The sequence below is a fragment of the Schistocerca americana genome, chromosome 7 (assembly GCF_021461395.2).
Source record: "Schistocerca americana isolate TAMUIC-IGC-003095 chromosome 7, iqSchAmer2.1, whole genome shotgun sequence".
In the NCBI taxonomy this organism is placed as follows: Eukaryota; Metazoa; Arthropoda; class Insecta; order Orthoptera; family Acrididae; genus Schistocerca; species Schistocerca americana.
The window spans coordinates 540,641,740-540,668,764 of NC_060125.1; the positions used below are offsets into that span (position 1 = coordinate 540,641,740).

Genomic DNA, 27,025 nt, shown 5'->3' on the forward strand with positions numbered 1-27,025 from the left:
ATCTTTGAGCTAGTTGTTGTGGTACAAGCGCTTTTGTAATAGTCCACGTTAGCCTCACTGCTGGTGAAGTACAAGTCCTGCTGTACACACAACTCTGGTCGCTATGTGCTGCCTGAGACTGAGACTCTACTTACACCTGCGACTGCAAATGACTGGGCTGTGACTGATGACTCGACACGATGACTCACTGAATAACTGACTGGGCTCTCCGGTCTGCGGCGGCGATCTAAATACTGGCGGTCGGGACGGCGTTGGCGGCGGGTTGTTAACGAGTCTGTTGTTGCCCTCTCTCCTGACAGGCTCGCTTGCTATAGTGCCTACTGTGGATCTTGTCACAGCCTCTTTGTCAATCGGAGTGCTGGCGACAGCTTTCGCCAGCACACTAGGAATATTTTGTTTTAAATTATTACTAACTTATTGATCTAAACTTGCAACTACACTGAGTCTGTTAAATGATATTTATCAAAACCCGAATATACTTACATAAAGAAAGTGTATCTTGCAGTTTACAAATTTATACTTGGCAAATTGGCCAGCTATTTTTGATAAACACATTACTTGGAAGTCATACACATGGTAAGAATACTTTTTGTTCTTTATTTTGACTGTGATTAACTGATACGTAATATGTACTACTGTTTTATGGAAATTTGCAAACTACTTCGGAATTCTTAATGAAATTATGTCCATGACCACACAAAATTTTAAAGCATTATTTTCGTTATTTTTCTATGAATGTGAGTTAATTTTGTTACAGACTTTTAATTGCTGTTTCTTAAAATTTGTAAATTCTGATTGAAAATGATTTTGCAAATCATATAAATACTACCAGTTTTCATACAGCAGAGAGTCAGTTTGTTACCAATTATCAGCAGCACAGCATGTAGAACTTTGCTTGCAAATTTTTCTCTGCCAAATATCTAGCGTGTGACTAAAGTAATTTTGTGGTAAATCTGCACCAGGAATTTATTTTGTAAATTACATGATTAGTTTTGCATGCACAGCAACACAGCTCAAGAACTCAGGAGTATTTGCAGGGAAGCTACTTCTCAAGAATAAAGATCTACAAGTTATGTAAATGTCACAAACATTTTGGTGACAATATTTCATCTCTAAATTAATGAGCAGTTCTGCATTTTTCAGTTCAGTCAATTTGTTGAGACAGTTGCATCTCAGCTGGTGGAGGCCCATTCTTTAAATTCTTGTGGTTCACTTTGTCATTGTGGCTGTGAAACTTGGTATAACGTTTGACATAAACTTTCAACTTTTATAAGACTGAAAATATTTCATTTATTAGCAATCCGTATTACACACATCCAAAACCACACTGACTTCTTCATTGTCAGCAGTTCCATTTTAATATTTTAATGTGGTGGAGGAGATCAGATGTGTATAAGTGTGTACACGTGTTAATTCATGTTGAGTTTCGGGTACAATAATTGGTTGCAAAAAGTGCTGTACCTGACTTTGGATATGGACAGACCCAGCTGGCAAAAAGTGTACACAGAAAAGAGTGAACCATCGCCAGACCATGAATTTTTGTCATGTGAGTACATTTATTGATTGTCTTTTCTTTCTCTGGTTTCAGTGATTAAAGAATTTGATAGTAGGAAGTGATTTCACTGTCCATACCTTATAGTTAGTTAGAGAATACTGCGTGTGACATTTCTGAAGGAATTTATTAGTGAAAGAGTTTTTGCGTGATTTTTTTTGATAACGAGTTTCACCAATATGTGTGAAAGTAATTTAGACCAAATATGCGTGATGACCATATATGGATGTCAGCTACACACATCGCCTCCAACATTAAATTTTCCAGAGCAGAATCAGGGATATACAGCCAGCAGTTTATCATCACTATTTCAAAGTTATCAGCAGATAGGATAGCCAGTTAATTTAATTGAACAGCTGGTTCAAATGGCTCTGAGCACTATGGGACTTAACTTCTGAGGTCATCAGTCTCCTAGAACTTAGGACTGTAGCGCCTAGAACCGCTCGGCCACCCCAGCCACCAATTGAACAGCTCTCTCAGCTACTAGATATTAAATTATCAGAATAAAATAGAAAAATGTATAATAATTTTAAAAATGTTTGTAAAAATATGGACCAAAAATTTAAAACAGTAGATGTAATGTGCAAAAAAATAAAATAATAGCCTAAAGTGAATTAAGTAGGTTACTGTTGCAGCAAATAAAATATTAGATGCTACTAATGAACTACTACATGTTGTAGAGTTGGAGTTCGATTGTCTGAAGAAATTCATACATGTTGAATTAAAATCGGTTAATGATCGAAAATATTGTCATTGACGAGTTAAGTAGGAGAAAATCCGATTTCAAAACAATTCAAAACTATACTGTACTAATTATACTTAGGAAAAATTAAATTCCGTGCTTGTTACAGACAAACTGCTTCCATTAACAATAGAGTTTACACAGTTGCTCAAAATCTTCAAACAGTCAACTCCAGTGTAGGCGGTTTGGAAACAAATATGTTTAGTAGCACTTATGGTAGCGGCAGCATGTTTGTAAATAATTGTAATAGTGTTACACTGAGTGTTTTCTCACGAGATTTTAAATTGCATCCCATGGATTTTATATACCAGCGCAAGAACAGCTTCACATCTAGTATGCCAGAAACGCTTAAAATTAGAGTAGTGAAGTGTTTTCTGGATGGAGAAGCTTTCCATTGGCCTAAAAAGCATGTCATCTCAGAAATTACTTTTGCCAATTTTGAAAGATTATTTTTAACAAATTTTGGTCAGTAAATAAACAGGCCAGACTTTAGATACAATTTCTAAATGGTAGGAGATGTCATGAAAGAAATATGATGATGTGCAAATTTTGTGGAAGACCGCTTAGGACATTAGTGCACCTTGAAAGGCCATTACATTAGCTCATACATACTGACGCACTGAAATGGAGCTTGCCTTACTGTGTACAATGGGGTCTGGTCTGTGGGCCAGACGATTTGGTAGAAGAATTTCTTAAATATTTTGACAAACTGGATTGTTCCTAGAAAAATAATGACAGATGACAGGTCAAATAACAGCCACAGTCATAGAGTGCACCAATTTCAACGTGTGTGTGTGGGTGTGTGGGTGGGTGGATAGGGGGGGGGGGGGTCCTGTCAACACCATAAAAACAATAGGCACAATAATAATAATAATAATAATTGAGGATATAACAGTTATAATAACCATTACACTCAGAATGGGAATAATGATAATATTAGTAATAAACACAAAAATAATGAGAGTAATAATAGGGAGAGGAGAAATGACAACAGATCAAGCAAGAATAGTAGTAACAGTCAGGAAAACAGATAACCACCTCACTGGATGCCTGTCGGTTTGAGGTGAGAAGAACTGCTAGAAACTGGGCTAAGAGGAGAAGAGCTAGATGTAGTTCAGATTACAGATACTGCAGCAGACACAGTAGTGATTACTGGGTAAACACAGTCAATTCAGGGAATGAATTTTGGGACTGCACGCTACAAGAGATGAGCAAAGATGACAGAATAGTAGGAAATCAGTTTGAGCTGACTAGTCTTCTTGATGATCAGTGTGTCTTTAAAAATGATGTTGTATGTAATGATTTTGATAAATATGGTTTAGCCAGTTTGTTGTATGATGATGTAGTGTCAGTCTTATCTGAGGTAGATGTGGCAGAAGCTGATAATCTTGTACCAAAGAGAATGATAACTTGATAACTGATTCTGCCTGTATGTCTGCCGGCACAAATACAAGTGATATTGATGATGATTTAGCTGTAAAGAGTTTCGAAGTAGAATGAGATGTTCATATTGATGATAGTAATAATATTGATTATTTTGATGATGATTTTAGTAGATGTGATAATACTACGTATGTTGTTGCTGATCCATTCCTCTGTGATGAATTAGATGGTATGATTTTTGTAGAAATGTTGGATGATGAAGTAAGTTGAAAGATTATATAACTTGATGATGATACTTTGATGTTAGTTGAGAAGGTGCCTGAGAGTCAACTAATCCCCATTAATGTCAGTGAGACCTTACACAGCTGCAGTAATAAAAATGAGAAAATTAGGCAGACCAGTGACAACACGCTTGAAGTTTTGAACAGATCAAATTATGCTGAAGTTAATTGTAATACTGTTTGTGATACATATTTTAATTTCGCTACCAAATGTAAACACACACAAACATCTTCTAATACTTTAGATACAGGCAGTCAGATTCTTTCGCTTAGTCAACACACATACACATTTGAGAGTGATTTGTCAGTTTTAGAAGATACACACTTAAGTTGTAAGTTGTCACTGAGAGTGATACAACCTACAGCAGCTAGTGAACTACAGCTGAACACTGATTTAAATTTTAAGGAGATTGAAGCTGATTTACTAGCAGAAGATGAAAATATTGATAAGCATAAGATACCTGGTAGCCCATAGATTGGGACTTCTATTGTTACTTGGAAAAGGATTTGTTTAGTAGCTACTGGTAGTCCTGTTCGTGTTTTTTATTTCTGTTAAGTTCAGAGATAGATGGAACAACATTGAATGTTATACAGGATTTCCTATCGCCAATATTAGAATTAAAGGAGCCACAGGAAAATTTAGTAAACTGATTAGTAGACAAGCTTTAATTTCATTCAGTTGATAATTTTACTTTTGAACAAGGTCGTCTAGTGGTAGCTGGTCTGAATGAACACATTTTGTTAGTGAAGGACTGGATAGTTAAAGCCAGTTTCAGTTTTGACTGGGAAAATTATGAATCAATTAAGTGGTGTTGAAGTTTTTGATGATAGAAATTACATTGAGCAGGATGATGAGTTTTATAACAACCATTTGTTTTATGACAGCTTTTCACATTTAGTTCCAGATAAAATAAACACAGCAGATAATTTGAGTATCACAAAAAAGAGATGATTTAGACAAAGATTTGTGGAATTACTGTGAAATCTTTAGTGAGAAGTCAGGTAGAGTGACAGACTATATGTGTAGACTGAAACTGACACAACATGATCCTTTTTTCATCAAATCCTGTGATGTTGCCATTTGAAAAAGAAAAATAGTCAAAGAGAATTACAGAAATGGAGGATAGTAGAAAGGAGCTGTGGACAGTGTAACAATCCACTGGTTATAGCTGCAAAAGTCACTACAGAACTGAAAGTCGCACCCGTCAACTCTCAGCACCAAACTGTGCAGCAATTTAAGAAAGTCATTGGCTTGGACGAGTCTTGTTTCACACTGTTTCCAACTTCTGGCTCGGTTTACGTCCAAGTAGTGAAACATGGTAGGCGTTCAGTGATGATTTAGGCAGCAACATTGTGGAACTCCATGAGACTCATAGTTACTTTGCAAAGTCGCATAACTGCCAAGGAGTGTGTGACCATTTTGATTGATCAGGTCAGTCCCATGGTACATTTGTTTGTCCCCAAACAGTGATGCCATATACTGAGACGACAGAACCCCTGTTTGATATACAGGATTGGTTTTTTGATCATGAGCAGGAATTGTAGCATCTCCCCTGACTACCATAGTTACCAGGTGTAATTGATATTGAGTCGTCGTGGTCTGCTTTGGAGAGGAGGGTGCGTAATCGCTATCCACCTCCATCACTGTTACCCGAACGTGCAACTATTTTGCAGATTTGGTATAAGATTCCCTTGAAAACTATACAGCACCCGTGTCTATAGATTCCAAGGCATCTGGAATTTATTTTGAATGTCAGCTGCTTTCCTACCACCTGTCAGGCATGGTAATATGTTGTGTTTTTATTGTTTTCATATTTCTGTCCTCCCACTGTATATAAGGCCGAATATGGATCGACTGACAGGGTTAGATTCGCTTTAGATTCACAGAAATGTTAGTGTTAAGACCTACCCCATAATTGAGAGGTGCGCCATAGTGAGAAATTAATGCGCCGCATTGACATGTAAGACAATCTTTCGATCGTTGTTGTTCTTTAATTTAAGTATCATAAATTTCTAAAGTTTATGTCCAGCACTTTGTATTCAGATATTAAAGATAGACTGTTTATTTTCAAATTAAAAATGTTATTACTAAAAATGATGCACTTTTTTCGATTTACACAACGGGCGTAAATTTCATAATCTGGTTATTGGTAACGCAAAGCATCATTAGCAGTTTAGTTAAGTAGGAATATACAACAACTTCAGATCACTGGAAAATTTTTTCACCTCTCTCCACTGGAGTCCGTCCTGGATCAGCCCCTGAACTCACTCAAGGGGCTTCATCAAAATATCAGCTAACTGACTCTTTTCATTTCATGTTGCAACATAATTCCGCAACTCAGAAATCTTTCATGAACTCTACTGTTATTAAATTCTGTGCCTCTATCACATCTACATTTTTAACAGACTGTCCTTTGGTTTGAGTTTCATTTAAAAATGGTTTACGCACATTGCACACTCTGTTTTTGTGCTTCAGAAAGAAAATTCGAAGAAATTTACTGAAATCGTCTTTAAAACATACATAATATCGAACACCAATATTCTGTGCCCTTTGATCCACTGGCATCTGCGTGGATTAATACGCTAGTAACGGTGGAGTGGTTTGCTCGTTGTTTCAATGGCATTCTATGCACCTTTCCTAATGCACGACCATCACAGAATTCACCCTTACAAGCTCCTACATTGATCCCGAGTTTCTTCAAGATGTTCTTCACGTGTTGGTTCTTTTGAAGTCCATATCTTTCGTGGCACAATGTAATATTTCGTGAAGATGCCACACGATTACTCTTTTCTGGGCTAACAACACACATACTCAACACATACAGCTAATTTTGAACACAGCCTGTAATGACGATGTCGTCACTGGTTTTTTCCTAAATCCTAACACTTTTTCAGTCGAACTTCATACACTGAGGTGGTAAAAGTCACGGGTATCTCCGAGCAGCTCGATGGGGCGTGGACTCAATAAGTGGTTGAAAGTCCCCTGCAGAAATATTGAGCCAATGCTGACTCTATTGCTATCCCTAATTGTGAAAGTGTTGCTGGTGTAGGATTTTGTGCACGATCTGAGAATGTTCTTCAAACGAGTTGCGAACAGTTGTGTCCCTGTGACATTGCACATTGTAGCACCCAGTTCATTTCGCGTAAACATAGCCTGCATCGTTATAGAGCCACCACCAGCTTACACAGTGCCTTGTTGACAACAAGGGTCCATGGCTTCATGGCGTCTGTGCCACATTCGAACCCTACCATCAGCTATTACCAGCTGAAATCGAGACTCATCTTACCAGACCACGGTTTTCCAGACGTCAAGGGTCCAACCGATATGGTCACGAGACCAGGAGAGGCAAAAAAATGTTCAAATGTGCGTGAAATCTTATGGGACTTCACTGCTAAGGTCATCAGTCCCTAAGCTTACACACTACTTAACCTAAATTATCCTAAGCACACACACACACACACACACACACACACACACACACACACACACACACACACACACACACACACACACCCATGCCCGAGCGAGGACTCGAACCTCCGCCGGGACCAGCCACACAGTCCATGACTGCAATGTAACATTTATTTCTTATGTTGTGTGAATGTATCTCCCCCCTTACTGTGAAGTTACTCTGGTTTTCTTTGATGTCTATCAGACAGTGGTATATGAATATTTCAGAGAGAGTCATTATTTTCAGCTCCCTGAATACTGGTCTGCATGATTCATTGTCGGGTAAGTCCTTTATACCCCTAACTGCCCTCTTCTGCCACTTAAAAACTGAGCCCCTGAAGAGTTCCCCCAAAGTATTATGCCATAGACCAGGTGCGACTGGGAAAAAGCATAGTATGCCTGTAACATTTGGCTCTTACTGAGACAAGTCCTAAGTTTGCGCAGTAAAAAAATTACTCTGGACAGTTTCTTGCACAGTTGTTGCGTATGTTCGCCCCAGTTCAAATTTGGGTCTAAATACATTTCTAGCAGTTTGACAGATGTGGTTACCGTCCCTTCTGGTTTCAACTTACTCAAATGAAAATATATTGCCTCTGTTTTATTGTCATTTAAGACCAATTTATTGCTTTGCAACTATGTGGTGTTTTCTACCATGTCTGTATTTTTGTCCTGTAAAGTTTCCAGATTTCCATCTGATGTTATTAAGGTGATGTCGTCAGCATATAGAATTGCTTTGTCTGGCAACTTATGTAGGAGGTCATTGGTATACACTAGAAAGAGAAATGGACGAATTACTGACCCTTGAATAACTCCGGTTTCAATTTTGAGTATGTCTGATAGTTGGTTCTCAATTATGACCATTTGTTGTCTGTTATCAAGGTACGATTCTATTAGCGATAACTGTGAGCCCTTTATTCCGTATAGTTTTAACTTAGGAAATAAGATCTCATGGGAAATAATGTCGAAAGCCTTACTGAGGTCTAAGAGTGTAATACAAGTAATTAAATGTAGCTCGAAATTGGTAACAATCTCGCTGATGATATTGTCTACGGCTTTAATGGTTGATTTACCTGTCCTAAATCCAAATGGAGCATTGTTAAATAAATTGTTCGTTTCAAAGTACTTCAATAGTTGTGTTTTCATGCAATATTCAATGACTTTGATAAAATAGGGGCAATCGAAACTGGTCTGTAGTTATTTGGACAGTCTCTGTCTCCTTTCTTGTGGATTGGAACCGTGATAGTCATTTCTAAACAATCTGGAAAGATTCCCTCCTCAAGGATGCAATTTATGAGATAAGTTAACGTTGACAATATTGTCTGGGATTTGTTTCAATATAGCATAAGAGAAACCGTAATAATCCTCGGTTTTGGAGTTATTCAATTTTGCAATTATTTTAGACACATCCCTATGGGTGACTTGTTTCCAACTAAAATTTAATTCCCTAGTTCTATCTGCTATATAGTTGCTCACTCCATGTTTATGTGTTAACTCGAGATTGTCAGTGGGAGTAACGCCAAATCTCACCGCACTGTCCTAACGGACACGTTCATCGTACGTCCTACATTGATTTCTGCGGTTATTTCACGCACTGTTGCTTGTCTGTTCGCACTGACAACTCTACAGAAATACTGCTGCTCTATCATTAAGTGAAGGCAGTTGGCCACTGCGTTGTCCGTAATGATAGGTGAAGCCTGAATTTTGGTATTCTTGGCACACTCTTGACACTCTGCATCGCGGAATACTGAATTCCCAAACGATTTCTGAAACTGAATGTCCCATTTGTCTAGTTCCAAGTTGCGTTCTGCATTCAAAGTCTGTTAATTCCTGTCGTGCGGCTGTAATCACCTCGAAAACCTTTTCACATTCACCTGAGTACAAACAACAGCTCTGCCAAAGCACTACCTTGTACCTTGCGTACACGATACTACCGCCAGCTGTATAAGTCACCTCAGTGTATTGTAGCTGTTCTGGCTGAGGACAAATTGGCACTTGCATGGGGCCCATATAAAACATTTTGTCTATTTCGATGTTCAATGTTCTTTGACTAAATGCATTAACGGTACGTCAATATAATTATATTGACTACTCTATGACAAAATCTGTATGTTATATATGTAAAAAGGGACACTAAAAATTTCCGATCTATAATTTATCTTCATCAGAAAATTCAGAGGCTTCAGCTTTCAGGAATTCTGTTAATTTCATGTTATTGTCATGTCATATGTATATGACCACTGGAGTGGAGTGCAGTTACGAAGGCGGGTTGCGTCGTGCGTCTGCGCAGAGAGGGAGGGAAGATACGTTGCGACGCTGCCAGTTTCCTTCCGTCAGTTCACGGACTTCACGCACTGAGACAGCTGACGACGCGCTAGCATAAACAGTGTTCCACAGTGAACTTTAAGAACTGCATTCTTAGTAACGAGAATCCTTACGCACGCACACACACACACACACACACACACACACACACACACACACACACACACACACACACAAGTTTAATTAATGTTGAACTCAATGACAACATTCCTAATCGTATAAAATATCGAGATAAATAATTTCTCTACATTAAGTTCTATGTGGTTGAAGACGACAGACTCTGAAAGTAAAACAGCTGTAATGAAAACATAAAAAACAGGAAAATCACTGCATGTGGTAACAAGGTATACATGCAAAACTTTATGCTGTTTGTAAAAACTTTCTTAAAAACTCTAATTTAAGTAAGTAATAACGAATATTTTTCTTTCGTATAACAGAATGCCAATGAAAGCCCAGCAATGATGCTGAAACCTCAACGATACGTCTCTGGGTGATAGCACAAAAACAAACAATTGTGTTTTGCGCGATGAGGACCCCTTCCAAAAGACCAATTTATTTATAAATCAAACACAGACGGAAGAGCTTCAACCTCAATACACACACTATTTTGTCAATCGTGATGTAGCTTCATTCTTTCTTTAAATGCTGTCAATGTCTAATGTTCCTGTCTTATGAACTACAACGATTTGTTTCGTTAATGAAACAAATTATTGCATTGCTTACATTAGGCAACCACAGTGATCGAATAATCTAAAGCATTTTCAAGTTTTAGTAATTTGTGACCATAAGGATATCAGATGTGTTACTACAAGCTAATTTTCTTTCATTGTTCAACCTGCTACTGCGTTATAGTATGTGTTCTTAACTGAACGAAATACGTCTTATGAAGAAAATGGCATGGTTACGAGGTCAAAGATGAAACTTGAGCCACTAATAATTTTTTTATGTTGCTGCAGGCACAGTCACACATATAGTCATAAGTAGCAGTAACTGGTACTTACATACGTCACAGCAAGAAATCAACACCATCTTCTTTGCTGTCTCACGTAGATGAATCAGATTCAGCAATATTTATGACGAATGGTTCCGTAACGGTGTCCCAGTTGAGATGCTGTTTATTGCCTCATGTGTAAGTCTCTCAACATCTGCAATTTTGAATATATTATTCTTTTCTGCAATATAAGCTTTCACCTGAGCTCGATTGGGTTGTACTTTCGCAGCTCAACACAAGTTTAACTGATTTAGGGCACTTGTTACCAAACCTGTAGTGTCTGCATCATTTTTTTGCAATTCTGCATATGCTGCCTTCTATTCACTTGATTCCTAAGGCAAGAGCACAGATTACCAATAATAATGTTTCAAGTTCATATGAACAGCATCAGAGATACGCCATTCCCATTTCCCACAATTATCAGGCCCTTCAAATTTATCAATATTCACTTTATGATTTCCATTTCTAGCCATGTTTTTACTGTATAACTCGTTTGAGAAATTCTCTAGCATCTTTAGTGATTACCTTGAAATTGCATTCCCTCTTAAAACACAAGTAATAAAAGGCACAACTCGGAAAGCAAAGACATGGATAACAATAGGTATGAAAATATCAACAGCAAGGAAAAGAGAATTACTCTGATAAAGGAGAAAAAATAACATACCCCCACTTCTGAATAGCTACCTTCAGAAATACTTTCACACCTACAAAGAGTAATATGCCAGGCACAAAAGAAGCCAATGATAAGTTCGTAACAGCGTCAGCAAATAAAATAAAATCCAAGCAGTATGGAAGTTAATAAAAAGGAAGCAAATAAAGTGTTCCTTAAAATGGAAAATATCACTCTGAACCATGAGGACAAGGGTGTAATTGATCCCAAACACAACCCAAATCTTTTCAGGTGTTACTACACAGATATCACAAATAATTTAATGGTCAGTGGCAAAACAGATACTGGAAAGAGAAAGAAAGGCAAAGTGCACTCATGTTCCTCTTTCAACTATGTTTGTGGAACAACTCCAGGTGAAACCATATGTGCTGCACCAACTCTTAAGAAAATGGCATCAGGAAATGATAGCGTTCCTGATTGTGTCGTAAAGCAATGTATTACCAACACTTCACTGCCTCTTGCAGATATAGTCAATTCATCTTTTCTGATGGGCACATTTCCAGACTGTTTAAAAATTGCTAAAGTGGTCCCTATTCATAAAAAAAGGAGACAAATCAAATGTAGAAAACTATAGACCACTTTCCTTATTATCAGGTTTTAGTAAAATCATAGAATAAGTAATGTATAATAGGTTACTGAAATTTGTAGAGAAGAACAAAATTGTCACTGATAATTAGCATGGATTCAGGAAAAATATATCAACAAGTGGTGCTATCTACAATTTTGTGCACCATGCTCTACAAACAATGGGCAAAAAATAAAGTGCCACTTAGGTTAAGCCTTTTACATACTGGGCCACAACATACTGCTGGACAAATGCCAAGTATATGACATTAGAGGTACTGCACTAAAGTGGTTCACATTGTACTTGAAGAACAGGAAGCAGAAAATACAGACAAGACATGAACTAAAGAAAAATACTAGGATATGTTTCTCAGATGCAGAAATTTGAAGAAAAAGAGAGAGGCCCTCAGGGATCCAGTCTTGGACCAATCCTCTTTCTCCCGTATATAAAGAATTTGGACCTAAACACTGAGTCACAAACAAATACTTTTTTTTGCAGATGACACAAGCATCCTTATTACAGGGAACACCCCAAGTCAGTTACAAGTAGCTTTAAATAAACCTACAGCACAGCTAAACAGATGGTTTGAGGGGAATTAACTACTGATAAACACCCCTAAATTTCTGTTTAAAAGGTGATGCATGCAACACCAGTGTGTCAATAAACTCCAACCAACTTTCATCTTCTCTGGAAACAAAGCTTTCCAGCATATAACTTCAAATGGCATACACATACAAACAAAATAAATGAAACACCAAAAAAGTATGTTATAGCATATGATTAATCTCCATTAAAGCGATTTTTAGCACTGTCCAAATCGCCTACTTTGCTCAGTTCCATAGCATCCTACAGTGTGAAATTAAATTCTGGGGTAATACACCACCTAGTTCACTTATTTTCCTAATCCAGAAAAGAACTGTAAAAGCAATGCAACATGCTGAACAAACATTCTTGCAAACCCTCTTTCAAAAGTTGTCAATCCTCCCACTTCCAGCCTACATCACTTCCACAATAAACAGTGGTATACAAATTTACAATAGTCTTCCACATAAGATAAAACTCATATCATCATACACATACTTTTGTAAAACCCTAAGGGAATTCGTACTAGATCATTGCTATTGGTTCTATTCAGTAGCAGAATTTTTAGAATGTTTGAGATACAAGAGACTTGAAAGAAGAACTTTTGTGGATAAAGCTAAAAATTATGTATCTGCTGGAATAATATTGTATTTTTACTGTGCTGTGTTACTGTTTTGTTTTGTGTTTGTTCTGTGTTCCACAATCTGGAAAAATCCATTACTTTTTTAATTATTTTACATCCTGATATATTTGAGGTACATACATTACACCATAGAGTTTGGACAAAAGTTCATTAATTTAAACATTGTTATATTTAGTATTATTATTTGCTAGAATCATTTGTATGATATTCATGTAAGCATATTTTACAACAGAGAAAAATTCTTAAAATATGCATTTTACATAATTTTCTTTTGTTAAGTGTTATATGTTTAACATATAATACAATGCAGTTCAATATACCTCATGCAACTTAGCACTTTTGCACTGTCATTTTTCAGTACTTGTATGTACATATTTACCAGGAGACAGCTTCTTGGCATCAGCTGTGCAGTATATTTACAAATTCAGTTTCCAAGATACTGTGATACTGAGTAAAATTAGTTTTCCAGAGAATATAAAGTTACAGATTTTTAAAAGATATGGTTTGTTAATGGCCTTGAAGTAACTTGCCACCCTCTTACACAGCTGTGATCATGAGTGATATACATCTTTCTTGTACAGGGTGTTATACCAATGATTGCTATGTTCATCATTATTTTACTTTGTATGGTATTCATGTACAGTTTTATTTTGTATAAATACATTTTCCTTTTTTAGTATGCACCTTTTTTACATACATGAGAACCTCAAATATATAGAAACATGGTAGGACTAGGATCCCAAGTACTTTCAAGAACGGTTTACACGATGTTCAGCTGTTTGCATTTTTCATTATCCTCATAATGATTTTTATTTTGCGTCATACGGAAGTGTGTGGCGACTGTTTTTTGAAGGTTTACCACTAGCTTATTCCTCACAAACTACTCTGAAATCTTTTCCATTTGCGTCTTTGGCATACAGATTACGAGCCCTTTCGTTTTCACCTTCAACAAATATACTGGTATCGTCTGCAAATAGAACTGGTTCAGAGTGTTGAACATGTAGGGGCAAGTCATTTATGAAAACTAAGAAGAGAGAGGGACATAAAACTGAGACTTGGGGTACACCAAGGGTTAATGTGGAAGGTTTCCAGTGATAAGCTTGGAGTTTCAGGTGTTTTTTTTTTTTTTTTTTTTTTTTTCCCTTCTTCATATGTTTGACCTCTCTTATCTGAGAGCGATTTTCTAAGTAGGATTTCAGTCATGTACTTGGAAGATCTCTTACACTAGAACACTCTAACTTTCTCAGAATAATTTCATGATCTATTAGATCAAAGGCTTTGGTTAAATCAAGGAGAACCCCTGAAACATTTCTGCGATCATCCCCAGCATATAAAATACGATTTGCGAGGGTGAAAGTGGCTGTTTCAGTACTGTGCTGTGGCCTGAAGCCATGTTGACATCCTGTTGTTAAAAAAGTTGGTTGACTGTGACAGAACTAATTTTTCAATGCTTTTTAAAAAGCCTGACGACACAGATCTATAGTTGACCATCTTCTACTGAGGACCGTTTTGTAACTTTTCCAGTTTTTAAGTGCTGCAGGAAGATACCACTTGATAGTGGATAATTGCAGATGTCTAGCAGGGATGTGTGTGTACATTCTGCTGATATTTTTATGATATAGTCTGGCATATTATCAACTCGAGCTGAACATTTATTTTTTAATGACTTAATAGTGTGTAACAGTTCTTCCCTGCTTATTGGTCAAAGGAACACTGGCGTAACTCAATCTTCACAAAAAATTTAAAAAAAATTGTATTTTGTTCAGTTAGATGTGGGCTGTTATTAAGTCTAAAGAACACAGTTACATTTACAAACAGCAAATATTCTCACAATACAGCTTCATTTAGCAACTAAAACTAGCTTCGGAGGTACTATATGTGAAACAATCATATTTTTAAAAAAATATCAAGTAATAACACTTTAAAACAATGATTTGTAAGCATCCAAAATTCTCAAAAATACCCTACTTCTCACGTAATCACACAATGAAATTACAGAATGATTGTTTGCAACAATGATAGACCTACTGCGCTCAACAATTTTAAAAGAGCACAAATAAGTTAAAGCCTACAACTGACGATAACATTAAGAGTTTTTCACGACACTTGCGAATGTTAGAATTTTTGCAATACATCACAATTCAAATGTGTTTTGATACAATCAGTGGAAGATTATGCAGAACTGATGAGAACAGTAAAATATGTATTTCAAATCGGCACACAAATCTTGCACACGCTGTCTTACACAAAAGTAAATTCAGAAGTTGGCTTTTATATATAAACAAATGTGCAAATTGCACAGATTTTTCATTTATTAGTCTCTGTGCCAACGTCCACAATGGCATGCCAAAGTAGAACATTGCAGCTTGAATTTAACAAAATCCCTAAAATGTGCAGCACCAACAAAGCATGTTTCTGCCTTTTGCAGCCAACAATACACAAAAACTATGTATGTACGGGTGATCAAAAAGTCAGTATAAATCTGAAAACTGAATAAATCACAGAATAATGTAGATAGAGAGGTACAAATTGACACACATGCTTGGAATGACATGGGGTTTTATTAGAACCAAAAAAATACAAAAGTTCGAAAAATTTCCGACAGATGGCACTTCATCTGATCAGAATAGCAATAATTAGCATAACAAAATAAGACAAAGCAAAGATGATGTTCTTTACAGGAAATGCCCAATATGTCCACCATCATTCCTCAACAATAGCTGTAGTCGAGGAAAATGTTGTGAATAGCACTGTAAAGCATGTCCGGAGTTATGGTGAGGCATTGGCGTCGGATGTTGTCTTTCAGTATCCCTATAGATGTTGGTCGATCACGATACACTTGCGACTTCAGATAACCCCAAAGCCAATAATCGCACGGACTGAGGTCTGGGGACATGGGAGGCCAAGCATGACGAAAGTGGCGGCTGAGCACACGATCACCACCAAACGACACGTGCAAGAGATCTTTCATGTGTCTAGCAATATGGGGTGGAGCGCCATCCTGCATAAACATCGTACATTCCAGCAGGTGTTTATCAGCCAGGCTCCGGACGATGCGATTCTGTAACATATCGGCGTACCTCTCACCCGTCACAGTAGCAGTTACAAAACCAGAATCACGCATTTCCTCGAAGAAAAAAGGCCCTATAACAGTAGATGTGGTAAATCCAACTCATACCGTGACTTTCTCGTCGTGCAATGGACTTTCCATGACAGTTTTAGGATTTTTGGTAGCCCAAATTCTGCAGTTGTGGGCGCTGACAGACCCTTGGAGCGTGAAACGAGCTTCGTTGGTCCACAACACGTTACTCAACCAATCATCATCTTCCCCCATCTTTTGAAATGCCCGCACAGCAAATGCCCTCCACTTCACTAAATCGCCAGGTAACATTTCATGATGCCGATGGATTTTGTACGAATAGCATCGGAAGGTACACCTCAGTGGTGTATGGAATGCCGGTGTGATGTGCGACTGCACGAGCTCTGACTTCCCCGTGCATAGACGAACCCGCTACAGTCTCCATTTCTTCCTGAACTGTCTCAGCAGCATTACACCTTGTGCTCGGTCAGCCACTATGGGGTCTATCGTCTAAACAACCCGTGGCTTCAAACTTCGAAATCATTCTCGCCACAGCTGCATTTGTCAACGGACCTTGACCCGTTCGAATCCCCTTCCTATGGCGATAGGATTGTAACGCTGAACTAGCACATTCCCCATTCTGATAATACAGCTTGACTAAAAGCGTATTACTTTGTGTCATGGTGCTCAAAACTAGAACAACCAACTGTCCACCACATAAAATAACATTCAGAATTTTCTAATTATGATAGGACATACTATTTGACAACCGAAAACATCAAAATCACTAAAAAAAATTTTGAAACATTTTATTAAAATCTTTTTTGCACAGTTCAAACAGTACATTTTAACACTATACACTTTATTACAAAAAATGTTTTTCCAGTGCCTTGCATAAATACTACCAAGAATTTATGGAATGTCTGCCTAAAAAACCTAAAATTTCAAATGTACCGCAATCTTATACCTGCACAATGCTACCGCTGATGCATCAAATGATCAAACGAATTTACAACCAGTATCTTTAACAATGGTCACACTACATCATTTTATGCCCGACATGCTCTAATGAATCATCTGATACACTGGACTGATGGAGGTTTTAGGCAAAAGACAAGATGAATAGCTGAACACTTATTCTATAATTTGCGCCAGAAGGTTGTCATCGAGTCGCTGAAGTTGCAGAGTTTACCCACTGCACGATGTTCTGTAAAATAGCTTCTATTTCTTCTGTGCCTTTACCATTATTGGAAATTGTCCAGTTCCAATCAGTAATGGAATCAAGGCCACACTCAGATACAGCATCATCAATACCTGTCACATGAAATGAAGCACATCACTTATAGTTAATCTGTATGGATAATGGGATAAAATCTGTAATATCTAATGATTTTAATCTTTAATGTCATGGGAATTTTACAACAGAACTTTCACATTGTACATATAAAATGAGAACAAGCGACCACTCACCTGCACCGGTACTCTGAAAAACGGTAACTTCACTATTTAAATAGGACAAAAGCTTGAAAGATAGTGCAATTATTAGTTATTCGATTGAGTCCATGTGCCATTTATTATTCCACTGGAGGGAACTAGTTGCCTGCCGCTTTTGTATGCTAACAATCACTCATTTATATAAGCACAAACTAGATGTTTTTGTCTAATGGCTCGTAGAGTTATAAACAGAAGATAAGGAGTAAACACTAAAATAAATAAATAAAATAAATAACAATAACTTACAGTTTAAATTCAATGACAAAATAATATATATTACAGAAAATTAAAGCAAATTGTTGTATGTTATAAAACAAGAAAGTGGAAAAGGTAGCCAAGTACAACAACATACAAATCACAGGTGGAGGTAGAATAATAGCAAGTCCTCATGAATTAGCAAGTTTTGTACATGATTATTTCTCTGGTATTTCAGAGAAGCTCCAGCAACATCTTCTTAAAACACATGTAGCACCCACAATGATTTACACATCACAATGATTTGTTTCCCTCAAATGAGAAAGACAGTACAATGATCAAAAAAGTTAGGAGTCAGCAGGCATAGATAAGGCTCCCGTCTCTGTTCCGAAGGCATGCGTACTTGTACACACCATACAAGCACCATCAATTAACACAATGAATGAGTCCCTTAATTCAGGTGTTTTCCCAGAGTACCAAATGCATGCATGATTGGTGCCCTTACTGAAGTAAGGTAACATGGAAAGTACAGAAAACTACAGGCCAATTTCACTGCAGCCTTCATTCTCAAAAGTAACTTAAGCTATCATCAAAGAGAGATTACTAAGGTACATGAGTAAATACAGCCTCTTCAGTGAAGCAAAATTTGATTCCCGAAATGGGAGATGTACAATACTGGTCATTGCAGAGTTCACAAAAGTGTTACTTGAAGCTTCTGATAGGGATGATTGTGTTACAGGCATTTTCTTAGACTTGTTCATGACTTCTGACACTGTTGTCCATAAAATATTATCGAGCAAGCCATAGGCACTACGTCCATAAAATATTATTGAGCAAGCCATAGGCACTACGTATAAGAGGAATGCAAATGTCTGGTTTCAGTCTTACCTGGAAAACAGGGCGCAAATGGTGGACATAATTCACTTGTCTGATGATGATAAATTTTTAGTAAAACAATTGTTAGACAAATGAAACTATACGGTTCCAGAGGCCTTTTCAAGTCTCAAACATCTATGGTGTACACATGCAGACTGAAGCGAAGAATGAAAATTTCTACCTAGGTCAGGATTTGAACCTGCGTCTCCTGCTCCTTTCAGTTGTGCACAACCAGTGTGCCAGGGTGGCGGAGTGTTAGCACATCTGCATAGTGAGCAGGACACCTGGGTTCGATTCCTGGCCTTGGTACAAAATTTTATTTGTCGCTTCAGTCTGCATATATGAGATGCCTCTTGTAAGAGTTGTTATGTGCATTTTCTCTGGTGTTTCAGTAGATATTTTCAATTTTGTTTTTGCATTGTGTAGCTGGAGTCAGCACTGGACATTCCATTTCAGAAACTGTTAGGAAATTCCATATTCCTAGATCCACAGTGTCAAGAGTGTGCTGAGATTACCAAATTTCAAGCATTAGCTCTCACCACGGACAACACAGAGGATGACAACAATCATTTAACAACTGAGAGCAGCAGCATTTGTGTAGAGTTGTAAGTGCTAATGGACAAGCAACATTGAGTAAATAAATGCAGAAATCAATTTGAGACATACTATGAATGTATGTGCAGTTAAATTTGGCACTAATGGACTATGGCAGCAGACAACCGATGTGAGTGCCTTCGCTCTTGCAGTGCCTCTCCTGGGCTTGTGACCATACTGGCCGGACCTTAGACGACTGGAAGACTGTGGCCTGTTTAAATGTGTTGGTAAGAGCTGATGGTAGGGTTTGAGTGTAGTGCAGACTCCATGAGCCATGGATCCAAGTTGTCAACAAGGCACTGTGCAAGCTGGTGGTAGATCCATAATGGTGTGGGCTGTGTTTACATGGAATAGATGGATCCTCCAATGGATCCAACTGAACCAATCATTGACTGGAAATGGTTATATTAGACTACTTGGAGACCATTTGAAGCTATTCATGGACTTCATTTTCCCAAACAACAATGGAATTTTTATGGATAACAACGCACCATGTCACTGGGGCACAACTGTTCATGATTGGTTTGAAGAACATTTTAGACAATTAGAGTGAATGATTTCACCACCCAGATCACCCATCAAGAATCCCACTGTACATTTATGGACATTATTGAGAGGTCAGTTCGTGCACAAATTCCTACGCTGGCAACATTTTCACAATTATGGACAACTATAGACGCAGGATGGCTCAATATCTCTGCTGGGGATTTCCAACAACTTGTTGAGTTCATGCCATGTCACGTTGCTGCGCTACGCTGGGCAAAAGGTGGTCTGACACAATCTACATCTACATCTACATCTACATCTACATTGATACTCCGCAAGCCACCCAACGGTGTGTGGCGGAGGGCACTTTACGTGCCACTGTCATTACCTCCCTTTCCTGATCCAGTCGCGTATGGTTCGCGGGAATAACGACTGTCTGAAAGCCTCCGTGAGCGCTCTAACCTCTCTAATTTTACATTCGTGATCTCCTCGGGAGGTATAAGTAGGGGGAAGCAATATATTCGATACCTCATCCAGAAACGCACCCTCTCGAAACCTGGCGAGCAAGCTACACCGCGATGCAGAGCGCCTCTCTTGCAGAGTCTGCCACTTGAGTTTATTAAACATCTCCGTAATGCTATCACGGTTACCAAATAACCCTGTGACGAAACGCGCCGCTCTTCTTTGGATCTTCTCCATCTCCTCCGTCAGACCGATCTGGTACGGATCCCACACTGATGAGCAATACTCAAGTATAGGTCGAACGAGTGTTTTGTAAGCCACCTCCTTTGTTGATGGACTACATTTTCTAAGCACTCTCCCAATGAATCTCAACCTGGTACCCGCCTTACCAACAATTAATTTTATATGATCATTCCACTTCAAATCGTTCCGCACGCATACTCCCAGATATTTTACAGAAGTAACTGCTACCAGTGTTTGTTCCGCTATCATATAATCATACAATAAAGGATCCTTCTTTCTATGTATTCGCAATACATTACATTTGTCTATGTTAAGGGTCAGTTGCCACTCCCTGCACCAAGTGCCTATCCGCTGCAGATCTTCCTGCATTTCGCTACAATTTTCTAATGTTGCAACTTCTCTGTATACTACAGCATCATCCGCGAAAAGCCGCATGGAACTTCCGACACAATATGTGGAGGTATCCCAAGACTTTTGTCACCTCTGTGTATACAGGGTGTTACAAAAAGGTATGGCCAAACTTTCAGGAAACATTCCTCACACACAAATAAAGAAAAGATGTTATGTGGACATGTGTCCGGAAACGATTAATTTCCATGTTAGAGCTCATTTCAGTTTCGTCAGTATGTACTGAACTTCCTCGATTCACCGCCAGTTGGCCCAATTGAAGGAAGGTAATGTTGACTTCGGTGCTTGTGTTGACATGCGACTCATTGCTCTACAGGCCTAGCATCAAGCACATCAGTACGTAGCATCAACAGGTTAGTGTTCATCACGAACGTGGTTTTGCAGTTAGTGCAAATGTATACAAATGCGGAGTTGGCAGATGCCCATTTGATGTATGGATTAGCACGGGGCAATAGCCGTGGCACGGTGGGTTTGTACCGAGACAGATTTCCAGAACAAAGGTGTCCCGACAGGAAGACGTTCGAAGCAATTGATAGGTGTCTTAGGGAGCACGGAACATTCCAGCCTATGACTCGCGATTGGGGAATACCTAGAACGATGAGGACAACTGCAATGGACGAGGCAATTCTTCGTGCAGTTGACGATAACCCTAATGTCAGCATCAGAGAAGTTGCTGCTCTACAAGGTAACGTTGACCACATCACTGTATGGAGAGTGCTACGGGAGAACCAGTTGTTTCCGTACCATGTACAGCGTGTGCAGGCACTATCAGCAGCTGATTGGCCCCCACGGGTACACTTCTGCGAATGGTTCATCCAACAATGTGCCAATCCTCATTTCAGTGCAAATGTTCTCTTTACGGATGATGCTTCATTCCAACGTGATCAAATGGTAAATTTTCACAATCAACATGTGTGGGCTGACGAGAATCTCCATGCAATTGTGTAATCACGTCATCAACACAGATTTTCTACGAACGTTTGGGCAGGCTTGTTGGTCATGTCTTGATTGGGCCCCATGTTCTTCCACCTACGCTCAATGGAGCACGTTATCACGATTTCCTACGGGATACTCTACCTGTGCTGCTAGAACATGTGCCTTTACAAGTATGACACAACATGTGGTTCATGCACGATGGAGCTCCTGCACATTTCAGTCGAAGTGTTCGTACGCTTCTCAACGACACATTCGATGACCAATGGATTGGTAGAGGCGGACCAATTCCATGGCCTCCACGCTCTCCTGACCTCAACCCTCTTGACTTTCATTTATGGGGGCATTTGAAAGCTCTTGTCTACGCAACCCCGGTACCAAATGTAGAGACTCTTCGTGCTCATATTGTGGACGGCTGTGATACAATATGCCATTCTCCCGGGCTGCATCAGCGTATCAGGGATTCCATGCGACAGAGGGTGGATGCATGTATCCTCGCTAACGGAGAACATTTTGAACATTTCCTGTAACAAAGTGTTTGAAGTCATGCTGGTATGTTCTGTTGCTGTGTGTTTCCATTCCATGATTAATGTGATTTGAAGAGAAGTAATAAAATGAGCTCTAACATGGAAAGTAAGCGTTTCTGGACACATGTCCACATAACATATTTTCTTTCTTTGTGTGTGAGGAATGTTTCCTGAAAGTTTGGCCGTACCTTTTTGTAACACCCTGTATAAATGACTTTCCAGGTAAGGTAAGACATGGACCAAAAGTTCTCTTTGTCAATGACACCAGCATCATAGCCACTCATAAAACATCAGAACTTGTATTACAGAGAGCAAATGAAATCCTTAAGTATGTTTATTATTGGGCAGTATGTAATACATTAGTGTTGAACATATACAAAGCAAACAGTATGTACTTCACCACTTCACCATAAAGAAGGGAAGAAACTCTGTCACTTTAAGCAAAGATAATAAATCTAAATATCGTGTAGCAAACACAAAGTTTTTAGGAATGAACATTGATTGTCAGCTAACATGGAATGAACATACAAAGATATACAAACAATATACAAACATACAAAGGGGATGTCAGCAGATGTTATGGTCTTAGGGTGTTAGCATCAGTTTGTAACAACCACTGTATTGTGGTGACATACTATGCCTGCATACACTCAAGTCTTCTCTTTGGAATTCTTTTCTGGCGATCAAAGGCAGCTACATGGCCTCAGTTTTCAACTGCAGAAAGGGGCCATAAGAATAATAAGTGAAGTAGCAATCTGACTCACTCTAAAGAGCTATTTAAAAAGTTGGGCATCCTTACTGCATGGCCGAACTGTTCTAGGCGCTACAGTCTGGAACCGCGCAACTGCTACGGTCGCAGGTTCGAATCCTGCCTTTCCTCTTGCAGCGCCTCTCCTGGGCTTGTGACCATACTGGCCGGACCTTAGACGATGTGTGTGATGTCCTTAGGTTAGTTAGGTTTAAGTAGTTCTAAGTGCTAGTGGACTGATGACCTTAGAAACTAAGTCCCATGGTGCTCAGAGCCATTTGAACCATTTTGTGGTTCATATCAGGGAAAATATTACTCAATACTGCACTAACAGTTTTATACATAATCATGGAACAAGAGCCAGTTTGGAATTACATTTACTGAGAAAAAAAACCTCAAAACAGCATATTATATTGGGGATAAATTGTAAAATAAATTATCAATGGAAATGAAAAAGATTACTAAACTACATCTGTTTAAAAAGATAGCTAAAACATTCTTCATAAGTAATGCATATTAAACAATCGAAGATTACTTAGATGACAGAGTAGTGGATAGTAATGAAAGGGTAAACAACAGCACCTTGCTGCATTTCAATACATATCCTGTTGTAGAGCATGCTCTACAACATGACATTCGTGACCTCGGCATTTGTTTCACCACACGCACCATCTGGCTTTCCCCCCAGACACCAGTTTCACAGAACTCTGCAGGTGGGAACTAGCACTACATGTCCTTTGTTCTCACCACCCAACTGGCCTTGATCTACATTAACTCCTTCTGTCTCCGCATTTTTTTCACTATAACTACTGTTTGCTTCACTCCATTTTAGTTTTCTACATCTTTAATTGTCTTTCCCATCTATTTTTCATCCTCCCCCCCCCCCCCCCTCCCACCTCTGTTGCTTACAATGCACTTAGCTCTTCAATCTTATTAATTCATGCATGATGTACGCAGTAATCTCTGTCTGCATATTATCCTGTCTTCCACCTTTCAGCTCTCAGGTTTCCAAATCTCGACCAATGCAGCTGACAATCAGTCTTTCCTGCCTGGCCTGCGGTTCTGGGAGACTTTCCTGAAATCTACTCCTTTTCCTAGACCTCTCCAGTCCTTTTCCTTCACCCTTCTTCCTTACCCTTCAACCCTTCTGCCTAAAGAAGGAGCCATTGGCTCTGAAAGTTTGCCAATGTGCGTGTTCTGCCGCCACTTGGTGAGTAGATTTTTTTATCTATCCAATTAAATAATTTTATGATTATGGTTTACTGCTTTCACAAGGAAATCATGTGTCAAGATGGAAAATGCATGATAGTAATGTCTGTTGGTTTAGTTTTTCAGGTGGGAAGTGACACATAGTTGGTTATGGACGGAATGGTGTCTGGAATTGATGTAAGAAACACAGCAGGATCTTCACTGAGCTTGTCCGCTATTGATATTCAATGATACCGAGGCCGTGTCTAATGGCAACACCTTCCCTGGCATCCTGTTAAGAGGCAGTGGGGTCATGGTATGAGGCTTTAAAGTGCTGTACATGGACTGGCTCATTGTCTTGTCGTTTCCAGTGCATGCAAGAGGTAGCAAGTCTTGTGTGACAGCAGAGGAGCTGTTTCCCTGTGAAACTGATGCCGTGGGTTTGGCACAGTGTTACCATGGACAGAAGTTTGGAGGCAGCATTTATAGCAGATGTTCACAAGATCACCTGCAGGTGGAGTGTAGTTCAAATTATGTCTGGAATTTAATCTGCGCACTGACATGAAAGTGTTATGCTTGCTGCAGAAGCTAATTCTCCACCGAGATTATGAGTTGTGTCTGCACTGTTGAATTGATAATTTCTTGGATTTCACAGTATTGCTTATGGATTTTCATCATAGCAAAAGAAAGGAGAATACAAATGAATAAACAGTCACATTTACAGTTTGATATGCAAACGCTTGACGGTTGGTGTTAATGTATGCCACCAATTAATGTTGTTTACTAATCTGACGATGTTTGAAAGCACTGTGTTCAAGTCTATTTTGTGAGTTGTATATTGTGTGGTCAGGTATTACCCTGATTCCACTTAACTCTTATGTTTGTATTAAACATATCTTTGATGTTGTCAATATACCGACAGCTGATAATTTGTTATGCAAAGATACATAAATTCTATGTTTGAAGTATAAAAACAGAAGTTGATCTTTTTCACAACAGGAGCAGTTGCCTTTTTAAAGGTAGATGTTTTTCTCATAAAAATCATATATTAAGTGATCTAGAAGTAATTACCACAATTGTCAGTGTGAGTACATTAGTTCCAGTTATAATTTGTTGTTTTTATATGTTACAGAAGTAAACTTGTAGTGACTGCTTCTCTTTGTTTATGAGTACGTTGACTCAGTCCATACCACTGGATGTTCTCCTTCATGATGGGATTTACAGAACATGATGTGTGGGTGAGTGACTTTTAGAATGCTCTGAATTTCATTCTGAACTGTGAATTACTAAAACAGAATACATTCTTAGGAAAAAAATAAGAGCAGGTATGGAATCCTGATGAACATCTTTTGGCAAAACGAACTTCACATATAGTCACAACAAGCAGACTTCACCAGAATTGAAAGTAACATATTTGAAGCAGGGAAATGTGCTATGACCATTATTATTCACAAAATATATTAAGGAACCAATAGCTCTATGTTACAGATAATTCAATTCTGTATCATAAAACTACATCACTAGTATCCTGTTCTGAAACGGACAACCTGGATATGAACAAAACTAGAAGGTGACCCTCAAAACAAGGAAATGTAGTGTAATGTAAGAAAAGACTTTATACTGTCTGCTTAAAGAATGTGAAAAGACTTTATACAATCTGATTATAGAATAGTTAAAAATAAGTAATACTAGTCATATCCATCAAACAGTTAGGGGTAATCACCCAGAGCAATTTAAGATGAGTCAATCATATACAAATAGTTGTGAAGGCAGGCCCCAGTATAAGATTCACTGGAGAATCCTGTAACATGTCAATAAAAGAAATTGCTTAAAAAATATAAATCTTTGTGAGTCTTGATTATTACTCATTTGTCTAAGTCACTTATCGAGTTGAAGATCCAGAAGACTCAAAGAAGAGCTGTGTATTTTATCACAAGTTTCTTTATTAAGTGAGAGAGCACCGCAGAAATGTGCAAAGTATTGCATTAGGAGATGCTACAAGAATAATGTTACATTACATTACATTAATACTTGTACCACAGATCATGAATATGACAATTTGTAATGATGTGGAATGTGTCAGTTTAACATATGGTAAGTTTTCTTGACACTTTTTTATCAGTTACTACATCATATCTAAAAATGTATCTATTGAGTAGAAGGAGTTTTCATTCAACAATTCTTTTAATTTGTTTTTAAAAGCTGGTTGGATATCTGTCAGACTTTTAATGCTATTTGACAAATGACCAAAGATTTTTGTGGCAGCATAATTCATCCCTTTCTGTGCCAAAGGCAGGTTTCATCCAGAACAATGAAGAGCGTCCTTTTTTGTAATGTTGCTATGCACTTTGCTATTATTTTTGAACTGGGATAGAGTATTAATAATAAATTTCATAACTGGATATACGTACTGTGAAGATGTCATGAATATCAAAAGTTCCTTAAAGAAATATCTGCAAGGCGATCTTGGGTGGGCTCCAGCTATTATTCTGATTACATGCTTTTGTGCAATGAATACTTTTTCTCTTAATACGATTCCATATGAAAGCAATGAATGAAAATGGGCATAGGAGGCCAACTTACTAATATGTTTACCACCAAAATTTGCAA

General features: G+C 38.3%; 1 protein-coding gene and 1 long non-coding RNA gene across 5 annotated transcripts in view; one reads left to right on the forward strand and one right to left on the reverse strand.

Annotated features, from left to right (window-relative positions):
- The first annotated feature begins 361 nt into the window (after positions 1-361).
- LOC124622356 lies at positions 362-26,257 on the forward strand. 2 transcript variants are annotated; one of them, XR_006980624.1, is made up of 3 exons: positions 362-576; positions 24,225-24,437; positions 24,555-26,257. It is a non-coding gene; the product is annotated as an uncharacterized LOC124622356 (long non-coding RNA). The 2 variants fall into 2 exon arrangements; XR_006980623.1 differs by lacking the exon at positions 24,225-24,437.
- Positions 17,054-27,025, reverse strand: part of LOC124622353 (phosphomevalonate kinase) — a 70,437-nt gene continuing 60,465 nt past the window's right edge. For all 3 annotated transcript variants that reach the window (XM_047148029.1, XM_047148030.1, XM_047148031.1), the window contains exon 4: positions 17,054-17,575. In XM_047148029.1, coding sequence (XP_047003985.1) covers positions 17,424-17,575 — 152 coding nt within the window. In that variant the 3' untranslated portion in view covers positions 17,054-17,423. The remainder of the gene's footprint in view (positions 17,576-27,025) is intronic.